This window comes from Drosophila sulfurigaster, chromosome 2L (assembly GCF_023558435.1).
Source record: "Drosophila sulfurigaster albostrigata strain 15112-1811.04 chromosome 2L, ASM2355843v2, whole genome shotgun sequence".
Lineage (NCBI taxonomy): Eukaryota > Metazoa > Arthropoda > Insecta > Diptera > Drosophilidae > Drosophila > Drosophila sulfurigaster.
Window position 1 is genome coordinate 19252916 of NC_084881.1, and position 17432 is coordinate 19270347.

The 17432-nt window shown below is 37.5% G+C and overlaps 2 protein-coding genes across 4 annotated transcripts; both read right to left on the reverse strand.

The window, feature by feature from the left end:
* Nucleotides 1-6259: 6259 nt before the first annotated feature.
* Nucleotides 6260-7817, reverse strand: LOC133842516 (uncharacterized). Its single transcript, XM_062275636.1, has one exon. It carries the CDS (start codon nt 7638-7640, stop codon nt 6510-6512), a length of 1131 nt encoding a protein of 376 aa, XP_062131620.1. The 5' UTR covers nt 7641-7817; the 3' UTR covers nt 6260-6509.
* Nucleotides 7818-12921: 5104 nt separating this feature from the next.
* LOC133844793 (uncharacterized) lies at nt 12922-17159 on the reverse strand. Of its 3 annotated transcripts, none has more exons than XM_062279065.1 (7): nt 15699-17158; nt 14613-15061; nt 14217-14548; nt 13649-14165; nt 13324-13596; nt 13133-13270; nt 12922-13070 (listed from the first exon to the last, which is right to left on the reverse strand). In XM_062279065.1, exons 1-7 carry the CDS (start codon nt 17080-17082, stop codon nt 12969-12971), a joined length of 3195 nt encoding a protein of 1064 aa, XP_062135049.1. In that variant the 5' UTR covers nt 17083-17158; the 3' UTR covers nt 12922-12968. The 3 variants fall into 3 exon arrangements, with proteins under 3 accessions (XP_062135049.1, XP_062135042.1, XP_062135057.1); XM_062279058.1 differs by having other exon boundaries at nt 13121-13270; nt 15699-17157; XM_062279073.1 differs by lacking the exons at nt 12922-13070; nt 13133-13270 and having other exon boundaries at nt 13365-13596; nt 13653-14165; nt 15699-17159.
* Between the last annotated feature and the right edge of the window lie 273 nt (nt 17160-17432).

Consider the following 17432-nt stretch of genomic DNA (forward strand, 5'->3'; position numbering starts at 1 on the left):
GCCAAGTCTTTGGCTGTGTGTCACTTGCCCATTGCCAACTTTATTATTTCGTTGCCAGTTTTTTGTACGCCTTTATTTTCCTGTGCAGTTTTTACCTTAGCTCACTCGACTTATGGATGGCTTATGCGCTTGCAAACCAATTAAAATGGCCAAGCGAGACAGAGAAAGAGTTGCAATGGCAAGGCATTGGCTACAAATTACTTTTAACGGATTATGTTCGTGCTTGGCAATCAGATGCGACTTTATATTCTGTTGTTTATTAAAAAATAAGACTAACTTGCTACGCAGATTGTCTTATAAAGTGTAAAATATATCTTATCTTGTAGTTCTTTTATTTATTATTTAAGTTAATTATGATCTGATTGATTAATAAATAGCTAGATAGACCATTAACGGAGATGATTGATGAGCTGATTGACAGATGTGTTAAGTAAAAACAATTGTCGGATTGATTGATAAACTGATTAATTGTAACAAGTGTCAAGTCAAGTGTTTGATGCACTGATTGACCAAGTAAAGTATCAGCGGAATGGACAGTTAAAATAGCACCCCTTAAATTCAAAGCAAAGAATGTTTATTTTGCGGCAGCTTCATTTGTTCATCGCTTAGCTTATAGTTTGTATTGGAGAAGGATTCAGGCATCCAATATTTTGATACTGGCATTATTGTGTTTCGATTAAAACTGCGTGAGTTGCTGTCGCTCAACACTTTGGATGCGGATTAAAGCGTCTAAACGCTTGACAAGGATCTGTGCCTTCTTCTCTTGCTGTTGTTGTGGTTATGTTGGTCGATTTCCTTGCTTGCGAAGTTCTCGCTCAGTTTTGGCCAGCTGCTGCCATTGACGTTGTCAATGCATTTTGATTGTCATCTGAGCTAAAGAAGTCCAAGGCGCGTGCAATGCCATGGGAAATGATTTGCAATATATAACGCAGCATTATTGACACACTGGAAATGAACATTTTTTAATTGTTCATCTTTAAGCCGCAATATTTATTTAAGCTTATATAAACTGTTCACAATAGAATACCACAAGAAATTGAATTCTTTTAATAGTAAGTAAGTACACAGAGCCTGTTATGCTTTTGAATGGCAAGAGCAAAATTTATTGTTTTGTATTTTTATGTTCTATAGAAAGTAAAGTAGATAAATCGCAGTATTTCACTGACTGAACTCTCCAGTGCTTGAGAAAACAAAAAACGACAGCCACAGACAGGCAGCAGTGAGGAAGCAAAAAGGAAGCAGCCAGTTGAGTGAATTGTGCCTTGGAAGAAGGCAAGAGAGACTGAGACTGAGACTGAGACGCAGACTGAGAGAAAGGGAAAGAGAAACTGCTTGACCGTATCTCAAGGGTTCAAAAAGGCTCTTAACCCGCTGCTTGAGGCTGTGGCTAAAATTGCAGCTAAAGCTAAACAAATACATGCAGCAGCAAAGTGACATGAAAATAAATTAAAAATGTGTGAAGCTTAGCCCAGCGCACACACACACACACACACGCACACACTCACACACACGTAGACACACAGACATATTAAGAAACGTGACTTGCCAGCCTCGAGTCGTAAGTACATTTGGACTACAGAGAGCGAGAGAGAGAGAGGGAGACGAGTACTCATTCGTGTGTCTATCTTCATATTTAGCATGTTATGAAAAATGTATACACAAACGGCTCGCCAGGGTCTCGACTCTGCCAACGCCTTTGTCTGCTCAGTCACGTCTCAACAGAGACAGAGAGAAAGAGGATGGGGCGCAAGCGAATCTTCTATCAGGCATCATCAGCCAAGGCAGCCAGCCAGCTAGGCTAACGTTTAATGACAAAAGTTATGACGACAAATGACTCAGTTGACTTTCACTATGAAATCAGAGCTTTGCCTCGCCTCACAATGGGACTATGAATCATTTCTCATTTCTCTCTCTCTTCCCATTCCCATTCACATTTTATATATTTTTGCCATTTCGCTGATTTTGTAGCGTTAAGCCAAACGCTCATTTATCATTATGCAAATTGTTAATTAATTTTATATAATTGCATATAATGTGGTTCTGTTTTCTGCGCATCATTTCGCCTAAGCTATGTGAAATTGTTTATGTAAATTAAATTTTTGTTAATCAACTGGTATTTCATGTATCTTAATTTTTGTATTTATTTTGTTTAATTAAATATTTGTTAATATATGCAAATTGTTTTGGCTGATGCAAACTTTCGAACGTTATCACAATATCTGTTTAAAATCGCTAATTTTGTTGTACAATTTATAATAAACCAGAGCTGTGCGATAATATTTACAATATATGAACAAGTTGGGTAATTTTGCATTGTTGAAATTTTGCACATTTGCAATTTGCAATTCATTTTTATCTAATTGATTAATTTATTTAAATAAGCTTCAGCTGCATATGTTAGATTGAAAATTTTAGGCTGAAGATTAAATCAAATTATTGCATTTAAATTAAATTAAACTTTGAATTTATGGCATGAAATATTCGTCTCAGATTATGGCTAAATAACCAAAATCAGCTCTTCCAAAGCCAAAGCAAATAAACTGTGCTTAGAGTGCTCAGTTTAGTTTGGTTTTGCGTCATAAATTAAGATAATATTACGCCACTTGCCGCTAAACAAACGCCTGTCAATATTTGTGAATACTGCCTGCCTTGCCTTACGAATGATCTCCTTCGGCTCCTCTCTGCTTGCAAATCATATTTTGTATATCTGGTCAATAATAAATTGACCTCAAACTCAAAATTAAACTAATAATAATTACAAAAGTAAATCAACAGACATAACTTGTCAACATCGCTTCAGGGCTGTGTTTATTCGTCTTACATGTGTGTGTGTGTGGTGACTCTTGTCTCAAATTTATGATTTCATTTATAGGCAATAAAGGCACACACACACTAACACACACTCGCACACACATTGTGGAAGTATTATTTACTGTCACACAAGCCGTAGGCGAAAATGTGGCCGAAAATGGGCCCAACGGCCTAGCGTTAATTCAATTTTATTACGCATACGCAGCGTGTGCCGTGCGCACAAGGACATGCAGTAAGTAAATTTCAAGTGCACATTCAGCCTTAACTTGAGTGCCTTCTCTCTGTGTGTGTGTGTGTCTGTAAATCTGCATTGCGGCAGCTTTAAGTGTGTTTATTGCCTGTGGACACACCTCCTTTGCTTCCTACAAGCTTCCAAGCAAACAAATTCACACACAACATACACTTATGTACATTACGCACACATACACACACTGACACACATGTGTCTTTTGCTGCAGCCATTAATTAGTTGACTCTTGATTACTCATCTATTGAATGTGCACTTAAGCTGGCTCACGCACAATAAACCAGGTTAAAACAGCACCCCGACCATAAAAATTTTCAACTACTGACCAACTATGTATAATTTGGAATTGCTTAATGGGGAGCAGAAGATGCAGTTGTGAGTTTAATTGAATTAATACTCATTTAGAATATTTTGCAGTTTAATTTAATTTTATTTTTTTTTACCTCAAACACTTGCTTTGATTGACTTTAACTAAACGTTGAGTGGAATAGAAAATTTTAAATATAAATACCTTTTTTTTTATTAATTTACCGACTTAATTTGATGTATTCACATTTTCTAATTAAATGTATTGTTTTAAATTCATGTAAATATAATATTTTACATATGAATTCGATTACATGTATATTCACTTTTTAAATTGCTACTTCAAACTCAGCAAATATTTGATTCTAATAGCATTTCAAGCCAATGATTTTAATTTTTATTTAATTTTTGTTCTTACTTATGAATTTACCATATTATCTTCTATTTGGATTTATTAATTTATATCTATATCTTATTTTTATTCTATTTATTAATATCATTTTCTTTAATTTGCATTCGCTAATTAACATATTTATTTTGAGTTTAAGTGATGTGGTTGATAAGTGAAAAGAATATTTTAAGCTTTGATTTCATTATATATTTATTTGATTTATCAATTTACTACATCAGACTATGCAACATTATTTCTTAATTGGTCCTCGCTAGTGTTTCATATCTAAGAAATGTGAAGTGTTCAATAAGTAAACAGAATAATTTTTTTGCTTAGTTTGTGCTATTCATATTTGTGAATATATTATACAATTTTGAATTAATGTGAAGAGGTCACCAAGTGAATAGAAAATTTTACATTTTGATACAATTTCATTTATAATTTATTTATTACGTTTAACATGTTGTTTCATTTGTATTAACATTATTAAATACATTTTTTTTTTAAATTTATTGGCAGACTCTCTCAACACAACAATTTGTGCCCTGAAAACGTATTTCATTCTAAATTACACGAATATTTTCAATGACTGCCGCAAAAGTATTTATTTTCGAGAATGTATTAAGAGGGCATTGATTGCGTTCATAAATACACTCGACTGCATTACGTATCTCTGGCAATTGAAATGCATATTTTTCGGTTTTTTAATATTTTACAGCCAAGCAGTTCTTACAAGCTTCAGGCAGAACGAAGAGGAGAGCGATGAAATGATTGGGAAAGAGGGAGGAGGAGGTTTGGGAGGCTGTTGCCACTTTGCTTTGTGCAATTGCTTTTGCCGGATATTGTTGTTAGTTTTTTACTTTTGAGTTTGCATTGTGGGGCTCTTTTGTTTTACACGGCCTGCATTGTGATTGCTTTCGCTCTTGTTGTTGTTAGTGTTGTTGCTGGTGTTGTTTGTGTTGATGGCGCTCGACTGCTGCTGCTGTTGCTGCTGCTTCTGCCGTGTCCTATTTGTATCCTGTCGGCAACGGCACCTCGCACACATTTATGTCTATTGGCGCGCGTCCATTTCCATTTCATTTCCGTTATTGCAAAACTTTTCGTATTAAATATATTTTTCTCTGGTTTCGTTTCGTTTCGCTCTCCCTTTGCTCGCTCGCAAAATGCCGCGGCTACGATTGTTTCATTTCGATGGCTTTGTCGTTGTTGTTGCAGTTGTTGTTGTTGTTGTTCTTGGTGGTTTTTGCACTTTGGCAAAGTTGTTTGTTGCTATTATTTCTGGTACTTTATGCGGCCATCGCCATTATTGCACTTGTTTCCTTTATTGTACTACTAGGCATAAAAATGTTTGCATTTCCCATGTAAATATAAACAAATATATATTGTACGCTCTATATACGGTACACTATATTATATAGTTGTATATAATTGCATTTTGAGCACTCACAATGTGACCTACTTATGATATGAGTGCGGGACGAAGAGATGCAACAAATTGACATGCAATTTGTTATAATTGCTGCGTTTTCCAACTGCTGCAACTGCTGCGAGTTCCCAAACAACTTGCTCCTCCGCTGAGCTGAGGGGAGACTCAGACCAAAAACCTGACCCTGATTAGGCAGCAGACCAGCCACCAATTTGTTGTTGTTGTGTTGTAGTTGTAGCTGTGGTTGTTGTTGTTGCAATTAGCATGTTGCGCTGCCATAAATAAAATTAACCACAATACTCCAAACAACATGGTCAACAATTTTGCCCCAAATAACTGCAGTTGCTCGCGTCAAGAGCTCCGCTACCATTGTTAAATACACTGCCATGGATTAGGTTTGTAAGGTTCTTTAAAAAGCTTCATGAAGATTGCAAGAAATGATTATTTTGGTAAGCCACAAGAATCCATCTTATTCCTCCTTTCATTAGCTTGAATAAGTTTTTTAGCAAATTCAGAATTTAAAAATCCTTTAGTTGAGCAAATCTTTATTAAAGATTTTGCAAGATATAGCTTATTTCAAGTTTTGTTTTGATATAAATCGTAAAACTTTTGAACTAAAACAACACATGGATGTCTTCTATTAAAGTATACAAAGTATACAAGAAATAGAAATTTTGCCAAGCCATTAAAACCCAACTTCTTTCTCGTATGAGTTTCACCAGAAGATTCTGAATTTAAAAAATTATTTAGTTAAAAAAAACAAAATTTTTAAATCCAGCCATTCTTAAAATATATTGTAACATTTTTTAAGGAATCTGAAAAAAATACATGAAACATGAAAGTCTCCTCTTAAAATATACGCATTAACTAATTTATAAAATGTATCATCAATTTGAGATCACTATTCACGCTAACCAATGATATTGACCAATATATCAGCCACTTTTCATCGGTATTATTGTCATTTTCAACGAGGCTGAAAGCACATTTAAACTTTGCCAAGACCCCACAGAATACTGGTGATTTTTAGCGAATTTTTGTGCAAATTAAACAAATGTTTTTGCATATTTTATGAGGCGAGGCGAGGCGAGGCGACGCTGCACAATCCGCAGCTGACCGCAAAATTTAGCGCATTTAAATTAATGATACGAAATGTCAGCAAAATACTGAACCGCAAATCATTCTACGTTATTCCATTTCTTGTTTTTATTTTATTTTAGCAAATATGGGGGGAATCAAGCGCCGTTGCATTTAATTATTGTGAATCCAGTGCTTGGCGTAAATAATTAAATAAGCAAAGAAAAAACTGAATTAGTCCGGTATATAGTTTAAGAAAGAACCGAGTCCTTGTACCAGAGTGCCATGCGATTCTCCCGGCAGCGTTTCAATGGTTCGCTTTGAACACATTGCCGAGCGAGAGTATTGAATCGATTGTGCTTGAACTCATTGCCAGCCTTGAGACGTTCATTGAGCTCGGCTGCTTTGATGGACAATGATCTCGTAGTCTCCATTGATTTGGCCAGTTCCTTTTGAATGGATTCGGCAACCTCTTGGATCGATGGTCTTGATTTGCTAACACTATGCGATTTCGACATGAAAGTTATGTTGTCTGTTCTATTTTCATCCCCCGCGAAGGAAATGCGAGAAGCATTATCTGTCTGACGTTCAGTCGTTTTGGATTTTAGCGAAACATGAGATAGTTTTGTATCAGCAAGCACTTTGGGCCTAGACACAACAGAGGCTTTAGATTTAGCAGACACATGTGATATGTTATCAACAGAATGATCTTCTCGCCGCGATGAACGCATCGAATGATGCGATATATTGTCAGCTTCCCGTTTACTTGATCGCACAGTAACATGCGATACATTTTCGTACAAATCAGTGTCCACATCCTTGTGCGGCGACTTCTTTTGTGGTGCCTTCAATGTCACATTTGAATCTGTGGTTTTATTGGCTTGCGAACGCAAGCTTAACTTAGAAGTCTTTCCATCAGTGGTCGACTTAACTGCGCTTATTTCAGAGGGCGTTGTACTGACTTCAGACGCCGACCGCTTTGATCTAACGGGCATTAAAGTTCTCACCGAATCGGCTTCAAATTGCGTTTTACTTGTTTTCGATGCTCGACCAGCATAAATGCGTTCGTGATCATCGTTCAATCCATTGGCCAATTGCTTGGCAGCGACCATGTCTTTTTTGATGGCTTTAGAGAAACATATTTCACCCAGCTGTGATCTGGATGTGTTGATATTTCCCTCCTTCTCCTGTTTGACAAAGAATGAACCCTTCGAGACGGACTTGTTGGTGTGCGCTTTGGGCAATGTTGCATACGGCGGCGGATAAGTGACATAAGCGGGCTGCTTGTATTCATTGCGTTGCGAACATTCAGCGGGACCAATCATAAACGGGTTGAAGAAGACACCATCATCATCGGGCATCATTTTGAGCAGTTTGTACATTAAAAGTTAATTGTACAGGTTTATATAACTGTGGTAAAAAATTGTATAATATTTGCTTGTTTATTGCGTATATGGAATCTTGTGTATTGTTCAACATTCAAAGAATTTTCATGGTTCTGGAAACTGACAAAATTTTACAATACTCAAATGAAAATCCAAAACAAACTAAACACAAAACAAATTAGTATCGAATAAAGTCAACTTGAAGTCGAAGGTTGCTAGAAAGTTTTTTTTTAACGAAAGTTTATATCGAAATTATTGCAGCACTTCATTCATTGTCTTTTACTTTTCAAAATTATTGTGCAAATTTAATTAAACCACTTTATCTGGTTTTGCAACATTTTGTTGAGTTTGCGCCCTCTTTTGTTTGTGCAAATCCTGTTGTATCTACGCCACAGCATTAGCAGCTCATGAATGCTTAGGGATCTGACTTTCAGCTGAGGTTCAGCATTATTTTAATTAAAAGGCCTCGAACACCACGCAAGAGTGTGTGTGGCATGCAACAACACAATGTTTCGCCGAGCCTCCGACGAGTGAGTGTACGTGCTGATAAGGAAGCAGCTGCTTAACAAAAGGCTGTGCGACAACTTCAAGCATGCCTGCATAGGGCAAATTAATGAATATCTTCTACAGCATTTTTGGTATGTCTCGCCAACTTGAGTACACTTTGCAAAGGGGTGGAACTTTATCAAGTATACGTCAGTGTTGCCTTGAAAATCTATTCGATTTGGTTGAAGCTGCTTAAAACTCAGAAGCTGCTTCAGTTATGTAACATTCATCTAACATTCATTATTTACATAAACCAGAAAACACCTAAACATTTTTTTTAAATGCCAAATTTTTAAGTTTTTTTTTTAAATTTCGGTGAAATAATCCAAAAAAAATCAAAAAATGGCTGCATATCAGGGAAGCACAAATCGTACTTCAAGAGCAGCTCCAACAGTCCAACAACAACAACAACAATCCCAACAGTTTGCAATGCCCAGACTGGAGGACAAGCTGATCATTTATGGCGATGGTCTTGTCTTTGGTGGTGGTCCTCATGCTGATCCCTTCCGCAGCATGCCGCAGGCACAGACAGCAGCACCGTTTGCTCAACAGCTGCCAACACAGGGAAACAATTCCTTCACTGGCCTATCCAACAGTTCGATGAACAATCTGGTTCCGCCACAGCGGATGCAACAGCCTTGGCAACAACAACAGCAGCAGCAACAGCAGCATCTACAACAGCAGCGACAACAGCCATATACACCGACAAATGGAGCCCGCATTTCACGCAACGGATTGAATCAACTGCCACAGCAACAACAGCAACAACGACCTCTTCAGCAACAGCCGCTGCAACATTCTATGCAGCAGCAACAGCCACAGCAATTAGTGCAGCAACAGCAGCAGCAACAGCCGCAGCAACAGCAACTGCAGCAGGCTTATAACCATTGGCCTTTTGGTGGCATTGCTCAGACCAATAATCCGAATGGATTTGGCTATAACCAAAATCACGCTTGGCCTGGATATACAGTTATGAATCCCATCAATCCCAATTGGACATACACATTTGGCGCATAGTTCAGAGATTTTTAGTTGCTAATTGCAAAGCAATCTTCAGGTCGAGTAATGAATTAATTGCAGAGATTATTAAGCGTATTTGGTTATCAGATTTTTAAATTAAATTCTATTAATTATATTGCGGCAATATAATATAAGTTTCTTTATTACAATCAACTATAATATTTACTTTTTAATAATATAATTTCGTTAGGCACTTTCCATCTCTGATCGTGAGAATTTACTATAGCAATAATTCTTTTTTCTCACTGGTAATAAAAAGTCTTCTTTACTGAGCTATTATTAATATTGCATGAGCAGTCGGCAGCCGCAATTAGATATATTTGCTACAGCCACTTGGATGTCTGCATTTTTTCTTGCACTTATTACTACTCGGTTTCTCATTAGAAAACATCGAAATGCGGGTATCTAAGTTAGCAGTCAATTTAGTATATAGTTGATAACTTCAATGGTCATTGCACTCACTTTATTTTTAGAGAAAATGTTAGCTCTTTGTTTATTTCCTTAACTTCATCTAAAAAGTTTGGGTATATTCAAGCTTAGAGGTCTCTGTTTTAAATTGTTATCAGTTTTCTTTGTTCCTGCATTAAGTTGTAGATTAATTTACTATAGATTTTACCATTGTCATCCTCTAGTTTATATCCTATGCTTCTCATAAAAACTTAGGGTATCTTTAAGCTCATCATTTTGTTTTAAATCCTTCTTAGTTTCCTTTTTGCCTGCATTTTTCCTTTGGCTGCTGCTGCTCGAAGCAAACTTTGCCATAATTTACTGTAACTTGTCTGCCTTGCGTTTTACACTTCAACGAGAGTGAGTGGCGGTGGTATGGGGGACAGTGTGGAGATGGTGTGGCGTGGCAAGTGGTTGGCGGACGGCGTGTGTACTTGGTGTGGCATGCAACCAGAGCGTCATTTAGTGGTAAATTTCCGTCTTAGTTGCCAACGAATGTCATACGTGACATTTTGTGAATTCCGTTTTTAGCATTTTCTGTAATCGGGTCGCGTACATGTGTGATTGTCTGTGTGTGTGTGGGTGTGCATGAGTATGAGTGTGTGTAACAGTTTCAGTCTCTGTCTCGGTGTACCTTTAAGATGATAGTCATAGTTGGTTACCATTTGCTGTACCTGTTCGTTCTTCTAGTGGTTTTCGATTTCAACCCAACCCAAGCCAATCTTCGACAGAACATTCTGTGGAGTTTTCTAATTATTTTCTATCTTTAGCAACTGCAAGACTAACATTATGATAGCATGTAATATGTGTATTATCTCTTGCCCACTGGCCATGCAGCTGTAATCACGTTGTCATAATATTTATTATAGTTTTTGCAATTAGAAATACATATATTTATTTTTCTTATGCGCTGTTAATTTAAATTATAAAAATGTGTGTGTGGATATGCTTTGATAACTCATGTAAGCTGATGTAGTTTCACTTGCAGCTTCTTCAAGTTCTGCACATTAACTATTAATTAATATTATGCGCAGTTTTAAACATCACAGATTTTCTTAGCCAAGACTCGAGTGTGCTCAGCATGAAAGACTAAAGTCGCAAGTTGCAGTAGCGTTCCCACACACACACTCGACGTCGTCTAATGATGATCCCTAAAGTCAACTTGCTAAAGTAACAAGAACACATACACAAGCAGACAAAGTCAGAGAGAGAGAGAGAGAGAGAGAGAGAGAGAGAGAGAGGGAGAGGGGGAAAGTGAGAGAAAGGGATAGTTGGCTCCACGCTCATAAGCACACAATGGTATTAACGCCATAATTCGTAAGTTACAACACACACACAACGAGACACACATTCACATATTTTCCATACACTCTACCACACAAGGATTAAGTTATATTAAAGATGTGAACGTTGCATTTTAAGCATAGTTTTGTCTATCTGGTGACTTTGAGTGTGTGTGTGGCAGCTTTGGCGCCTTTGACACTTTCGGCTTATGGTGGGAAGTAAAGTAACGCCAATGAATGCGTTGCATCTTATTTAAAGCAGCCCAAAAGTATGCTATGCAAATTTCACTAATGCTGACCCACATTATGATAATAACGAAAAATCTTGCACTTGGTGGATAGTGTATACTCTACGTTCTTATGATATTAGTTAGAGTTCGCTATAATGTATTATTATGGAAATAAATAATTCATTGAATCTATAAAAAAGTGATAACTGCTTAACTGCAATTTAAATAATATTTGACAGTGTTAAATATATATTATCTCATAAAAGTATTTTAATACTCTATTAGGGACAAAAAACGAAGTTTTAAAAAAGTTTTATGTTTGCTTGTCCATTATAAACAGAAACTTTATTACTATTCAATATTAGGAATGTTGATGGGTATTTAAAGTATTTCTTATTTATTGACTTCTTATTAGTTTAAGTGGCGCCGAACATATTATATTAGCTTAAATCTATTTTTATAGCTTAAAGTAATTTCTGCCCACTTTAATATATGCCGTATTGAATCTCATTATACCAATGCTTCTGAAAGTGTATTTCCATACTCTTAATAATTTTCGCGTATTTGCTTTGTGTGGCATAATTTAAGGTCTTGCAAGTTTCAAGCCAGGGCTCAACGCGAAAGTAGAAGCTGTATCTGCTGCGATGGCAGAGCACTTTCATTTCCAATGTTTATAGTTTGCAGCTTATAAATTTACAATATATTTTTATATAGTCACCGCTGATGCAGCCGAATGGGAGAGCAACAGGGAGCAACAACAGTTGGCTGACCCCGGTTTGTGCCACTTTGCGCACTTTGCGTAAAGTTCAGGTCAAGTGTTAATTTTTTTTTGGTGCCTCCTTTGCACACTCTTGCTGCTTCATTTGTGCGGTGCACTTTGGTCTACGTGGCGTATACGTAGTGCGCATATTTATGTGAAAACTTTCCTGCAACTTTCATTAAAAAAGCAAAACAAAAAAATGCTTCACGCTGACTTTGGTCAGAGTGTATTTTAATCAAATGAATGGACTTTCTTTTGCCTCGCAGTTTTGCCAAATGCCATTCAATTTATAACCATTTATACTATACTTGGTCCAGCGAGTTGTCTGCATTTAATTGCTCGCGGCACATTTAAAAATCGATTTTAATCGTTTTGTTTTTTTTTCAGCATTTGTATGCTGAATGCTTTTGCATTCTTAAATTAGCCACAATGCTTCGTTATGATTATGATGCACTAGATCGTAAACATTTAAATGTTTTTCGTCTTGAAACTGTGTATCATATAATATTGAAGATACTCAGTTTGAGCATTTTTTTAGAGCACGCTTTTTAGCACTTGTGTAAAATATGAAGAGAGAGTACGAGAGCACTTCATGGCTCTACCGTGTCTAATAAAACATGGATGCGTGTGTCTGCTTGTATGTTTGGGAGTCGTAAAAAATGCCACGCCAACGCCAACGCAAAAATATGCAACACTTGCGAGCACATAAATGTGGACTTTCCAACGACTTTGCTTACCCCCAAAAGAGTCAACTTGTTGAAGTGTTTATTGTTCAAAAATCCCGCCCACTTACCAACAGAACACATAAAACATTTACTAAATAAACAACGCACTGTAAACAGTGTCTCAAATGGCGGTAAACTTATCCCAAAACATTCAAGATGCGATCGACCATAACTGAAAGTCTTGTAGGCGAAGAGTTGGGTGAACAAGTCTCTTAAAGTTCCAAATTTACGACAACTAAACTATATAGAAGAAAGCATATCAAAATGATCAATTATTCTCTTTTATTTCTAGAATTTTACTCTGCTTAACAATTTTAAATCATCATGCAATCATCTTCCACCAGCAAACAGACATCGGAGTATTTAATTTTCTCCAGCTCCTCATAGATGCGATTATTTAAAGGCATTTCCGGATGCTGCAATTGAAGTAAGTGAATAAACTTTTATTATTGGGTATTTCACATACCATTTTGGCCACCTTCCAGCAGTCCAAAGCGGATTTGTTCCGATTTAAACGCAGATTAATGACTGCTAAATAGCCCCACGGATCAGGTACAAAGATATCATTATCCGTACTCCTCGACAGATATTCAATGGCATCTTCCAACTTATTTTGCTATAGATAAAATTAATAATAATTTATGTTAGTTAATGTAGAACAAAACTTACATAGTAAAGCGTCAATCCTCTGCCATAGTTGGCCACAAAGTTCTTATCCCTTTTGCTGTATGGTGTGCACATTTCATAAGCCTGTGCGGCAAGTTCGTAGTTTTGTCTTTCGAAACTCAGACGACCCAAGCGCATGAGACTCGTGTAGAATATGAAACGTGTTTCGTCTTCTGTCAGATTAATGCTCAATAGATCCTTGTAATGTTTGATTGCTTCGTCATAGCGTCGCCGTGAGTACTCGACACTCCCATTGATATGTGCTTGGTAATAACACTAAACAGAAAATATATAAATTATATGCAAAGTGTTCTTCTTTCAAACTCACCAACATTTTACCGAACACTGTGTTGTCCGTGTTGATGCGTTTAACCACAAAGTTGTTGTCAATTTCACCCTGTAAAATCTTCAATGTTGTCGTTATCAAATATGCCTCGATTGTGGTGAATTCACTGGCAATTTCGGCGAAGATAATCTCAGCAAATCCATAAGCGCCCAAGCAAGCAAATGTCTTGAAGACTTCGTAGAACCTATGGGCATGCATCAGCTGGCCACGCATCTCAAAGTCAACAGGTATAAAGGACTGATAGAGTGATCGTGGTATAAGCGGCATAATCTTGCGGGGCACATCGTAGAGATTCTCGTACTGCCATCGTGTAAACTCCATGCCTGGCAAATAGTTCTTTTGCTTGTAATAGCAATACAACAACACATAGACTTCACGATCCAAGTTGTTTTGTATGCTGAAAATGCGCAACTGTTCCAATAGATTGCTATAGGCCTCACCCTCATTTTCCTCTACCTTCAAATGCAGTTTGTAATTGACGTATAACTCCAAAAGGCCGCTGCAAATAAAGATAGTTAATAAAAGAAGTATTTAATATATTCAAATTTACACAAAGTACTCGCCACTCCAGTTGCTCTCTTTTTGATGACGCAAGTAGTTGGTCGCCTGTTCGAAGTTGAGATTTTCAACGGATGTGAGAAACACATAGAAATTCAAGAGTATTTTCGCATTGCAACTCGACTTGAGTTCGTTGAATATGTGTTTGGCCATCGCACATTCACCCATGATGCACATGTTGCGATATTCCTCCATGAGACGAATGGTTCGTGTGCACTCATTATCATAGTTGAGCACACAGTTGCTCAGACTCTCCCAGCTGCAGGCAATCAGCAGTCCTTCAATGCGTTCCATTAGCTCCTTGTGCATATGCGTCAGCATTTCCTGTCGATACAAATGCAGACAGTTTGGCAAACACATGCACTCACTCACTCACTTAGGAACTTACGCGAAACTCCAAATTCGTTTTGGTTGGCATGCGAACATTGAAATCGGAACCGCAAATGTCGACAAGCAAATTCCTGAGGTTATTCAAATGACAACAGAAATTATGAGGCTTATCTTCGATGCTGATCACGTCATTTTTCACCATGAAACTTATCAGCTCTTTGATCAGTTCATCGAAATTGCGATACAACTCTTTGATAATATCGCGACTCTTTAAGTTCTCATTCGGAAATTCTGGGCCCATGCAGAGTCGCAATTTCGCGCACTTCATTTGATTTTCATTGAACACATCTAAGCGTTCGTTGCGCTTGGTTAGAGGCTGGAAAAAACATATCTTTATAATCGAAAACATAATCGACTCCGGTTCGGATGATTCCGTTAAACGATTTGTCTTTCGTTCCGTCTTTCGCACGGCGGGGGAAAGCACACTGGCAAAGCGACAGGAGGTGACTGTGGGTAGAACAAGAAATTAAAATCAAAAACTTAAAAAAAATTAGAAAGTGTAAGTTGAAGCAAATGTACAACTAAATAAACTAGTTTGAATTGGTGAAGACTGCAAAACAAGTATTAAGTAACAATGAAATGTTTCAGTTAGTTAGTGAGAAGCCAACAATCTTTTAAGCAAGAAGTTAATTCCTTAAATATACACTAGAAAAACTCGTTAGGAAATGAGGAAGACTGTAAGTGAAATATTAAATAGGAATTAAGAGTATCAGTACTTGAAAGAGCCAACGTTTGTTTAGTCAAGGAATTATTTGCATGAATTATTACCTCTCATCTTTCGTATATTTTATGTCTCGAATTATAAATTGTTATAAGAAGAATCCTTTTAATGTTCCCACAAGTAACAAACAGTTTTGTTAGAAATATAGCTGACTTAAAGTAGGATTATAACCGGATGAATTGAAATTGAAGATAATAAAATTTTGAATTCTAATTCACTTTGTCTTCTTTCTTGTTAGATGATAAGTGAGCATCTTTTTGTCATTTTTACGATATCTTTTTTGATTTGTTTATCAACCAACAACTACTAGCAATATTTTCGTTTATTCCCTATATTTTGCATTCAATTATACCCTATACTCACCCTCTGGATAACCAAAGACACTCGGATTAATGACGCCCTCGTAGAGCACATTGTCCGGCGTCTCATCGTAGAGCTGCAGCAGCAGTTCATACTGATTGTACAGCACAGCGGACTCGAGCACCTCACGCATGTCTGTGGTCATCACATAGCGATGCAGCGAGTTGTTGATGAGTGCATAGTCTTCAAATTGATTGATCTTATCGATATTCATATTCACATTTGGTGTCGTCAACAGATCGCGCAATAAGCGTGGCAATTTAATGTATGCACTCGTTTCCATTTGATTGTTGCTCGACTTGCAGCGCGAATCATTTAGCAAATCTCGCTTGATACTCTCCCACACAATGATGGTGTTTTGATAGCCAATAATTTGTGAGATGAAGCCGTAAAAAGTGCAGAATGGAATCACCTTATATTCCATATCTAGATCGGGATCCGGCTCAGTGGAACGTATCGATATATTTATGCCCAAATGTCCGGCTCGTTGATGCAGTTCTTCGGGCGCATTGTAAATCGACTCGAGTGTAACAAATACGAGATTGGTAAAGTGGAATTTCTTGAGTATCGGCAGTATGGAGTACATATGCCATTCGCTGGTCGTGGTGATCTTTTGACTGGTCGAAGTCTCTAGCATACGATCGTATTCGGCATACAGCATGATGGGAATGTTGGCAATAAAGCGTTTGCATTGAAACAGTTGCAAAAGATCGCAATGGCCGCGTGATAAAAATTCTAGCCTCTCCTCAACAAATTCATCATCGTCTTCTTCATCGCACGCCTCTCCCAATGTGGCTGCACCATCTCCCGATGCATTTCCCCAAGCTTCGGCTGCCATGTCCACAATATGTGTTGAGTGTCCCTCAGACGAAACGTAATGATCAGGATCTGAAGACATTTTCACTTTTTGTTTCTTTTTTGTGGACACTCGCATTATTGAAGTTTCGGTTCGCACTTCCATCACGGTTTTCAGTTCCTTGCGACGATGACGCGGAATGCGTTGATACAAGGAGACAACCAATGGATTGTCGCTGAACACATTCAGATCATCGATGCTGTCCTGTATGATGCCCATGGCGAATGCGGGTCGCTCCATCTCGAATTCGTGGGCATAGATAATGGTTTCGGTCGTGTAGTGTTCGGACATCTTCTGCAGCGTTTGCTGCACATGATAGAGATGCAGTTCGAGTGGATATGGTGCCACCGGCAGATTGATAATGCTGTTCAATTTCATATAGAGAAAGACTCGTTGTGGCGTCTCTTTGGGTAGAGGAACATCAGGCGATACCTTTGAGGCACGTTTGCTGTAGCATATAGATTTCTTGCGTCGCGTGTTTCGTGATATGCGTACCATAGTTGATCCTCTTTTTCCATTCGCAGAGTCCATTTTATTTTTGTTTTTATATATTATATGTGTCACGAATCTTAAAGTTTTGGCTACTACTTGTGACAGTTGTGTCAATGTTTGTCAATAACAAATTGTAGGACAAACTCAAGCTTGGGATTTTGTTTGTCAGTTGAGCGCGTGTTTCATTAGGCCAAGTGGCTACAATTTCAAGTTTTGTGTTAATGAAAATTAAATATGTATTCATGTTTACACCTAGCTGTGTGTGTGTGGTATTACATAAGGTCTTCGCTTGTTGTTTTGCTGTCGTCGTTGTGTCGAGCACGCACTTGTCAAAAATGTAACCACAAAACAGCAGCAGCAACAGCAACAGCAACAGCAACATCAACAGC